Below are 10,591 nucleotides of genomic sequence, written 5' to 3'. Positions count from 1 at the left end.
TGGTGGGATGCGTCCTTTCGGAAGGATCTGAATGAGTGTGAAGAGAGGGCCAGGCAGCTGCTGGGAATCAGGAATACTTCACTGACTGGTGACCCAGCAGCTATTGGAGGGAGGAAAGGGTAGGCTTAGCAGGGGGAGGGGGGAGGTGGGCGGGGAGTCAGTGTCAGCAGCTGAGGCTCTGTCTCACTCCCCTCTGTGACCCGGGGCTCAGTGCCTCCTCCAGGTCCCCTGTCCACTCCCTCGGCTGCTGTAACACCCACCACTCCCCCCTAGACGCACACACACACATATACACACATCGAGACACACATACAGAGACACATACTCAGCGACACACACACACACACACATACACCGAGAGACCATATATCCAATGCTAACATCTGTCAGAAAAAAACATTGACAACAAATACTCACACCTCAGTGAGTGATGTTTGTGTCATGCAGTGGGTTTTGAGTTTTATTGGCGAAACTCTAAGAAAAACATAAGTGGTCCTGTGATGATGGCAAGTCAGTGTTTATAATATAAAATTTGCATTTCACAAATGATATCTCTTTTTGTTTAAAATACATTAAATGTATCAACTATCATCTGCAGTTAACACTTAATTACTATATACAGTTCACAAAAAATATTCCTCAACAAAACTGCTCCTTGCAGCCTGTCCCACTTTCCCCTGAAGCCGTCCCACCTGGTGTGGGCACAAGTTGGTGATCTTGGTTGTTTGAGTGAAAGCTGCTTCTTGTTCCTGCCCCAGTACCACTGGCCCTCCTCAGGACTGAGCTTGGACATTGGTTCACAGTCTCATGACAAATTAGACAAGAAATTTCCGGTGTGGTTTATGTGACCAACACAACACTGCACACTTCTCACATCAGTTCACCCCCATGTCTTTGTTACAGCTCTCACCTTGTCAGGATCAGGGTGAAGTCCTCTCACTATCGAACATTTCCCGTGCACTCGACTTCAGTTTCCCTTCACCTCTTCCTTTTTCAGCTTCCGCTTCATCTGTCAGGACCCCTCCGCAGTCACATTACGTTTTAATCAGAAACTGTGCAATGGCTTCTTTCACTGTCTTTCCACATCTATATATGAGCAGCTAATCCACAATAATATCCACTGTCAGAAGATCTCTGATGTTCTCATGCTGTCTGCTTTGATTGTTGTGGTTCTGCTCGCCGAGCTGGAAGTTTTTGCTGCAAACATTTCGTTCCCTGGCTAGGGAACATCATCAGTGCTGTTGGAGCCTCGTGTGAAGCGCTGCTTTGATGTTTCTTCCGGTATTTATATTGGTTTGTTCTTGCCGCTTCCGGGTGTCAGTTTCAGCTGCAGTGATTTGTATGTGGGGTCCAGGTCGATGTGTCTGTTGATGGATGTTCTTGCCATTTCCGGGTGTCAGTTTCAGCTGTAGTGGTTTGTATATGGTGTCCAGGTCAATGTGTCTGTTGATGGAGTTTGGGGATGAATGCCATGCTTCTAGGAATTCTCTGATGATGTTCCCTAGCCAGGGAACGAAACGTTTGCAGCAAAAACTTCCAGTTCGGCGAACAGAACCACAACAACGGATACCCGAGCTACAAATCTTCAATCAGATTTTAAACTGATGATGTTCCCTAGCCAGGGAACGAAACGTTTGCAGCAAAAACTTCCAGCTCGGCGAGCAGAACCACAACAACGGATACCCGAGCTACAAATCTTCAATCAGATTTTAAACTGATGATGTTCCCTAGCCAGGGAACGAAACGTTTGCAGCAAAAACTTCCAGCTCGGCGAGCAGAACCACAACAACGGATACCCGAGCTACAAATCTTCAACCAGATGTCTGCTTTGATGCTGTTCTGGAACAATCATTGAAATCCTTTGGATCGATGCAGACTCTCAGATTTCCAGGTGTTTTTTTTCCCCATGGCCGCGATGCTGCAAATGCATTCTGTAGGAGTTGTCCCTTTCTTGATAACTACCTTTTTTTCCACAGCTTGACTATCGGTGGGTGGCACGGTGGCACAGTGGTTAGCACTGCTACCTCACAGTGCCTGAGACCCGGGTTCAATTCCTGCCTCAGGCGACTGACTGTGTGGAGTTTGCACATTTTCCCCATGTCTGCATGAGCACCCTTCGGGTGCTCCAGTTTCCTTCCATAGTCCAAAGTTGTGCAGGTAAGGTGAATTGACCATGCTAAATTGGCCTTAGTGTTAGGTAAGGGGCAAATGGGGCAATGTAGACAAAAAGGTGGGTGGCGGGTCGGTGTGGACTTGTTGGGCCGAAGGGCCTGTTTCCACATTGTAAGTAATCTAATCTATCTTTCCTTTCAGGTTGGACAGGAGGGCAGCTGGATCTCTCCTCAGCAAATGCTGCACTGGTGTCACACTCTCATCCTCTTTGAGATGATATGTGTTGCCAATCTAAGCTTTAGACTTGCTTCAGCTGGGATGAATGGATTGTTACTCAATGTCTACGATCTGGATCTGCTGGTCTTTATTGTGACAATCACATTGGATTTTCAGCTTCATTTGTCCTCTTGGGAAGAGTGAGGTTTCATTAGGTGGTCTCAAATTTACCTTTGATGGATTCATTTTCAGGTCATCAAATAGAGCCACTTCACACTGTGTCTGTGAAGATTATGATGTTGCATGAATCACTGGCGCCTGTCTGACAGTTCACATTCACCTGATGCCCTCCTTCTGCAGTCATCATTCTAACAATAACAAACTGTTTGTTACCTTGAGACCCAGTGATGCTGACAGGTTATATGATTTAGAATGACCCGTTTAGAATCACCATCTGACACGTCTCCAGCAATAATCAGTTTGGGCCTACTTTTCCTCTTTTGAGCTGAAGACTTGTGTTTAAAGTGAATCCGATTCTTGCAGGTAGACCATAAATTCCCCAACACTTGATGTCCTTCCTTTTCTTTGCTGTGTTGTCCTCTACAACATTTACATCCTGTACACTGGGGCTTGATGTTTCTGCTGGCCCTTCAGCAAATGTTTCTTCTTGTTTTTCCCATTATGCTGTTCTTGTTTACCGGGACAGAGTCTCAGCATAATGCAAAACCTTGTCTTTGTCCGTTAATCCTCTCCAGCTTTGATTGACAACCTCAGAGCTTCTGCACATGGCAATAGATTTCTCGAGCAAGTTTCTCCTCTCTCAGAAGCTGCGCTGTCATGGTGGGACCTCTCAAAAGACATTCTTATCTCCAACAAGATTAGCTTCTATTATCCAGACTCTGAGATTCCAGCCAGATACCTCAATGCCATCACCGTACTGATCCATATTCTTTGTCTCCTTCAGGGATCTGATGTCCAGCACAGCTCCGTTCTGTGTAATCAGTAATGGAGTGCTCAAAAAATAGCTTCAAGGCTTTCAAAATGTCTCCAGCCTGATGTTTCTGTCCCCAGTGAGGTCTAGAATGTAGACCAGCTTGTAGCTGGAGCTTGGGCCTGATGGGATGCATCCCAGCATATTCAAGGAAGTAGCCACAGAGATAGTTGATGCATTGAATCTTCTGGAAATTATCCGATTCTGGAAAAATCCCAGAGGATTCGAAATCCGCCACTTTTACTTAAAAAAGAAAGGAAACAAAAAATGATAACTTTTGGCTGGTCAGTTTGATGCCTGTTATTGGGAAAATGAATCTAGAAATAAACAGCATGACCAAGCAGAATCAGCATGGCATTGTGAAGGGGAAATCCTGCCTGAAAAATAAATAGAAATCTTTGAGGAAGGAACAAGCAAGATAGATACAGTGGAAGCAGTGGGTGAACTGTCTGGATTTTTGATAATGGCCCATATATGAGGCTATTTAATAAGATAAGAGCCCATGATGGTGGAGGTAGTATATTAGTATTGATTGAGGATTAGCAAAGGAATTAAAGAGAGAGAGAGTTCCAATAAAGGCAGCATTTTCACAATAGCAGCCTGGAACTAGTGCCACAGGGATCAGTGTTGGGGCCATAACTATTTACAAAAGATATTAATGACATGGAAGAGAAAAGTGAATGTAATACAGTCTGGTTTGAGGATGATACAAAAAGATGTGGGATGGCAAGTGATGAAGATGACATGAAGTGTCTGCAGAGGGATATAAAGAGGTTGACTGAATGGGCCAACACTTGGCAGATGGAATGTACTGTGGGAAAATGTAGGTTATGCACTTTGTCAGGACAAACACAGGGACTGAATATCATTGAAATGGAGAAAGCCACAGGAAAGAGGGAATTCAGGGTCTTCAGCCCTGAATCACTAAAAGCCAGTGTTCAGGTTCAGCCGGAAGGCAAATGGAACGTTGGCCTTGACTTCAAAAGGATGGAGTGTAAAAGTAAGGAGGTTTTGTAAAAACTATAGATGGCACTGGTCAGACCCAGTGGGAAGACGGTGACCAGATTTGGGCCCTTTATCTAAGGAAGGATATCCTGGTAGTGAGGGCAGTCTGAAGAAGGTTCACTCGGCTGCTCCCAGATATGGAGGTTCAGTCTGATGGGGAGAGCTGGAGTAGATTAGCCTGTACTCATTGGAACATAGAAACATGAGAGGTGGCCTTTCCCCAGAGGAGGGGAGTCCAAAACTAGAGGATAGAGGGATAAGAGGGGAAAGATTTAAAGGGAGCTGAGGGGCCAGTTTTTCACACAAGGAGTGGTGGGTACATGGAACCAGCTGCCAGAGGATGTGGTAGCAGTGAGTACAATTACAATATTCAAAAGACATTCAGACAGGTACATGGACAGGAAAGGTCGAGGGGAATACAGGACAAACACAGACAAATGGGATTCATCTAGTTTAGGAAATCTGGTGATGGGCATGGGCGAGTTGGGCTGAAGGGTTTGTTTCCATGCTATATGTTTCTACAACTCTCTCTGACTCTAGGCCTTTTAAAAATTTTTTTATTTCAAAACTATACTTTATTCATAAAATATTTTGATAATCTGTACAATTGGTTATGCCATATATACGTAAACTTTCCATTTTTGGCATACAGAGACAGTAATCATTCGTACATACAGGTCGGTACGACTACTATCCACATATTTAGGCGTGGGCCCCCTGATCTTCTTTAGACAGGCAGATGTTACACGGTGGTCTTTCCCCACCACGCCTTGGCAGTAGCTGCCCCAAGCTTCAGCGCGTCCCTCAACACGTAGTCCGGGACCTTGGAATGTGCCAGTCTGCAACACTCAGTCGGGATCAACTCCTTCAGCTGGAAGATCAACAGGTTTCGGACCGCCCAGAGAGCATCCTTCACCGAGTTGATGATCCTCCAGGCACAGTTGATGTTCGTCTCAGTGTGCGTCCCGAAGAACAGGCCATAGAGCACGGAGTCCCGCGTCACGGCGCTGCTCGGGACGAACCTCGACAAACACCACTGCATTCCTCTCCAGACTTCTTCTGCATAGGCACATTCCAGAAGGAGGTGTGTGACAGTCTCTTCCCCCCCGCAGCCGCTTCGAGGGCAGCGTGCGGTGCGGCTGAGAGTCCGGGCGTGCATAAAGGATCTCACAGGCAGAGCCCTTCTCACCACCAGCCAAGCCATGTCTTGGTGCTTGTTGGAAAGTTCTGGCAATGAGGCATTCTGCCAAATGGCTTTGACAGTCTGCTCAGGGAACCGCTCGATAGGATCCGCACTCTCCTTTTCCCGAAGGGTCTCGAGGACACTACGCGCTGACCACTTCCTGATGGACTTGTGGTCAAAGGTGTTTTTCTTCATAAACTTCTCCATGAAGGACAGGTGATACGGAACGGTCCAACTACTCGGAGCGTTCCGCTGCAGCGAGGCCAGGCCCATCCTTCACAACACCGGGGACAGGTAGAACCTCAGTACGTAGTGACACTTGGTGTTTGCGTACCGGGGATCTATGCACATCTTGATGCAGCCACACACAAAGGTGGCCATCAGGGTGAGGGTGGCATTGGGTGTGTTTTTTCCCCCATTGCCCAGATCTTTGTACAGCGAGTCCCTTCGGACCCGGTCCATCTTTGACCTCCATATAAACTGGAAGATGGCCCGGGTGACTGCAGCGGCACAGGTTCTGGGAATAGGCCGGACCTGTGCCACGTACAACAGCAATGATAGTGCCTCACACCTGATGACCAGGATTTTTCCCGCGATGGAGAGCGACTGTAGCTTCCATCTGCCCAGTTTCTGCCTCACTTTGCTAATACACTCCTCCCGTGACTTGGCGCACACCCCAGCCCCCCCTAACCAAATACCCAGGACCTTCAGGTGTTCGGGCCTGATGGTGAAGGGGATCGAGGATTGGTCGGCCCCGTTCCCGAAGAGCATGGCCTCGCTCTTGCCTCGGTTTACCTTGGCCCCTGAGGCCCGTTCGAACTGGTCACAAATGCACATGAGTCTGCGCATGGACAGCGGGTCCGAGCAGAAAACGGCGACATCATCCATGTGCAGGGAGGGCTTAACCTGCAGGCCCCCGCTGCCAGGAATAGTCACCCCTCTCAGGCTCACATCCTTCCTGATGGACTCGGCAAATGGCAAGGCAGGAGAGAGAGGGCAGGCCTGCCTGACTCCAGATCTGACTGGGAAGCTATCTGATTCCCGCCCATTGATTGAGACTGCACTGACTCCAGGCCTGCTCTAGAAGTAACTCTCAGACCATGGGCCCTTCAGGACCTCACTCTGGAGCTCAGGGACACCTGGTACTGCCTTACATCAGCCAGGTCACTGTGTGCAGGGATAAACAGTATCTTCCATACCCAGACAGACTGACCTTAATACATATCGCTGGATACATGGGGAAATGTACAAGTTTAAACGGACGCAAAGAGGGATGCATCCACCCGGATAGAGATGAGAGTTCAGGGTCTCACATGACCAGCTTTTATAATTGGATAGGGATCACTGTCCTTTCTAATGAAGAGTGAGAGCGGGGCTGTCGGATGGAGAATGAGGATTTCCCTCCCATTTCAGCTGCAGCACACGGTCTGTGCTTTCACCTCCTGGAGCGATCCCCGTTCCTGATGTGGGCAGCGTCTCAAACCTGCAGCTCTTGGTGTCAAACCCCTGTGTGTCTGCCTTTCAGTCTCCCGGTAACTGGTGACACTCTCACGGTTTCACATTTAATTGGGTGTTTTTTTCTGATACGAACCAATCATTCCCCTCTCTGTTTGAGTTGGAGGAAGTGATCAAATTTCCGTCCAACTTGGAGAATGGACTCACTACAGACGTTTTTCTTTGTCAAATCCAGTCCATTATCAGCAGCTTTTACCCCAATCCGTTTTTGATGGGAATAGGGAGAGTGGATTCCCAGAATGTTGCTGATCCTTCTCTCCCTCTCCCTGTGCTTTTCCCGGGTCTCTCCCGGTAAGTACAGAATTCAGCTTTCCATTCTCTCTCTCTCTCTGTGTCTGGGGTGAATGTGAGTCTCTTGGGGAGAGTTTGAAATGGGGGATGTTTGATCAGCCCCCTGTTATACAGCCAGCCTGATCTTTTACACATTGAAGGCAGCACAGTCTGGGAGACTCTGATGGGATTTGTGTCCAGGTCTCCTGACAGCAGGATGTAGAAACCCCGAGATCAGAGAAACTCCGAGCAAATGGGAAATGGTTCCAATGGAGAATTTTAATTTTCACATCGATTGGGAGAAGCCAAACAGCTTCATCATTCCTGGTCTAAAGTCTTGTAAATACTGCGGGGAGGAGAAGGAGACTCCATGTCTAACCCAGCCCAGGCTCAGGGATCCCTGATGGAGGGGACTCAGCAAGTCTGAGCCTATAGTGCTTCTCCCAGGACCGAGGCAAGTGGGCCACCCTCCTCCACCACACTCACCAAATCAATTCAAAATAGTTTTTATTTAATGTTTTGCTGGAATGCTGCGGGTTTGAAGTATTGGATTACTGTCAAAAGCAGGAAGAGGAAACCTCCCAAGGGACCCAAAGCCACCCAGAGAAGGTGGAAGCGACACCTACATGATGAGGACACAGGCAGCTCTTCCGATGGTGAGGACGGGCGCAAGAAGGATCGCCACCAGAGAAAGAGACAGAGCGCCGTGGGGAGAAAGGAGGGCAGCACCGCCCAGGAAGGGAAAGACGATCCCTCTGTGGGGATGGGTAAAGGCCTTCCCCGACCCGGTGAGAACCAAGAGGTACCCACCGGCCCACAGCTCCAGGTAACTGGGAGCAGCGGTCCTGTGACAGCCCCGCTGTCAGATGGAGAACTGGATGGTGCGGACCCTGGGCCCGACACAAAGACACCAGAGCGGGGACATGGCTCCAGCGTGGAGCCGGACAGCTACCTCAGCCCTGGGAGGGTCCAGCAGTTTGTCGTCACCACGGGGATGCACACAGCTACCCCAGAGGGGCAAGACCAGCAGCAAATGGACACTGTTAACCTTGTAAATTGTTAAAATGGGGTTTAAAATTGCCAGCATCAATGTGCGTAGCATTAAATCGGCTACGCGATGTGTTTCTACGATGGCCTTCCTGGCCAGGGTTAAAGCCGACGTCTTGTTTCTGCAGGAGTGTGGGATACCGCACCTCAGCAGCTACAGGAGATGGTCAAGCCTGTGGCCCCATGGGCCGTCAGTTTGGTCAGGGGGCAACGATAGCCGCGCCTCCGGCCTGAGTATCCTGTTGCGAGGAGGCAACTTCACCATCTCCGAGGTTAAGGAGGTGGTGAGCGGGCGCCTCCTCATCGCCGACGTTATGTACAAGAATGCTCCCCTGAGACTGATCAATGTGTACGCCCCAGTGGGTAAGAGTGAACGGTTGGCCGTCCTGCAGCAGCTTCCACTGTTGCTGGCTACGTCCAGGCCGGTCATTCTGGCCGGAGACTTCAACTGTATCATTGATGCAGATGGACGATCCGGCGGGGGGGACAGTAAACTGGACGCCATGTCCAGAGCCCTGATGGACACGGTAAAAGATGCCAAGCTGCACGACGTCTTCAGCACCCCTGCAGACGGAGCGCAGCGTAGATACACCAGGTCACGGGCAGACGGGTCTATCCGCTCAAGGATTGATTACCTGTTTGTGTCCCGAACGCTCTCGGTCAGATCCACCAACGTCAAGCCGGTGTTCTTCTCTGACCACTGCCTCCTACTGGCCGACTGTCACCTACAGGACGAGCAGTGGGCGGGTAAGGGAACGTGGAAGCTGAAAACTAAGCTGTTGTCCCCGGAAAACATCGAGGAGCTCAAGAGGGACTACGCAAGTTGGAGAACCGTGAAGCCCCTCTGGTGGAAAACAGTTAAAGGGAACATCAAGAGGTTCTTCATCCTCAAAGATGTTCAGGAGGCGAGAGAGAGGCGGGGAAAACTGTCCCAGCTCCAGGAAAGTATGCAGAACCTGCTCCTGCTGCAGACGATGGGGGTCAATGTCACGGAGGACCTCAAGGAGGTGAAGGGCCAGAAAGCCTCACTCTTTTCCTCGGAGGCTTCCAAGATAATCTTCCGGTCCAGGGTCCGCTCGGTGGAGCAGGACGAGACGTGCTCACGTTTCTTCTTCCAGAAGGTGCACAAAGAGAGCTCTGTGCTCAGCAGCCTGAAGGAAGAAGACGGCTCGATAATGTCATCTCAGGCTGATGTCATGAGGATCAGTAAATCCTTCTATGCCAGTCTGTATGAAGCGAAGCCGACCGACAGCGCTGTCTTCCATTCGTTCCTGTCCTCTATGATGGAGGTCTTAGACGACAGAACACACGAGAGGCTGGACCATCCGCTATCTCTGGACGAGCTGACCAAGGCCCTCGAGTCCTTCGAAAAGAATAAAACTCCCGGAACCGACGGCTTACCGGTCGAGCTGTATTCCGCTCTGTGGGACTTGATTGGCCAGGACCTGCTGGAGGTGTATGTCAGTATGCTTCAGGTGGGTACCATGAGCGAATCCATGAGGAAAGGCATCATCACCCTCATCTACAAGCGGAAGGGGGAGAGGGAGGAACTCAAAAATTGGAGACCAATCTCACTGTTGAATGCAGATGACAAAATCCTGTCAAAGGTCATCGCCAACCAGGTCAGGTCTGCTCTGGGGTCGGTGATTCACCCTGACCAAACCTGTGCTGTGCCAGGCAGGAAGATCGCTGAGAGTCTCGCACTCCTCAGGGATACGATCGCCTACGTGCAGGACAGAGGGTTGGACGCCTGCCTGATCAGCCTGGACCAGGAGAAAGCCTTTGACAGGATATCACACAGGTATATGAGAGATGTTCTCTCCAAAATGGGCTTTGGGGAGGGAATCTGCAATTGGATCAGACTGCTCTACACCAACATTGTCAGTGCAGTCTCAATCAATGGGTGGGAATCAGATAGCTTCCCAGTCAGATCTGGAGTCAGGCAGGGCTTCCCTCTCTCTCCTGCCTTGTTTGTGTGCTGCATAGAGCCATTTGCCAAGTCCATCAGGAAGGATGTGAGCCTGAGAGGGGTGACTATTCCTGGCAGCAGGGGCCTGCAGGTTAAGGCCTCCCTGTACATGGATGACGTCGCCGTTTTTGCTCGGATCCGCTGTCCGTGCACAGACTCATGTGCATATGTGACCAGTTCGAACGGGCCTCTGGGGCCAAGGTAAACCGAGGCAAGAGCGAGGCCATGCTCTTCGGGAACTGGGCTGACGAATCCTTGATCCCCTTCACCGTCAGGACCGACC

General features: G+C 49.8%; 1 protein-coding gene across 1 annotated transcript in view; it reads left to right on the top strand.

Annotated features, from left to right (window-relative positions):
• The first annotated feature begins 6,867 nt into the window (after positions 1–6,867).
• LOC132832627 (HLA class II histocompatibility antigen, DQ beta 2 chain-like) overlaps positions 6,868–10,591 on the top strand; it is a 30,875-nt gene continuing 27,151 nt past the window's right edge. The window contains exon 1 of the mRNA XM_060850710.1: positions 6,868–7,313. Coding sequence (XP_060706693.1) covers positions 7,262–7,313 — 52 coding nt within the window. The 5' untranslated portion in view covers positions 6,868–7,261. The remainder of the gene's footprint in view (positions 7,314–10,591) is intronic.

The sequence above is a fragment of the Hemiscyllium ocellatum genome, chromosome 35 (genome assembly GCF_020745735.1).
Source record: "Hemiscyllium ocellatum isolate sHemOce1 chromosome 35, sHemOce1.pat.X.cur, whole genome shotgun sequence".
In the NCBI taxonomy this organism is placed as follows: Eukaryota; Metazoa; Chordata; class Chondrichthyes; order Orectolobiformes; family Hemiscylliidae; genus Hemiscyllium; species Hemiscyllium ocellatum.
This window is presented reverse-complemented; position numbering and strand designations above follow the sequence as displayed.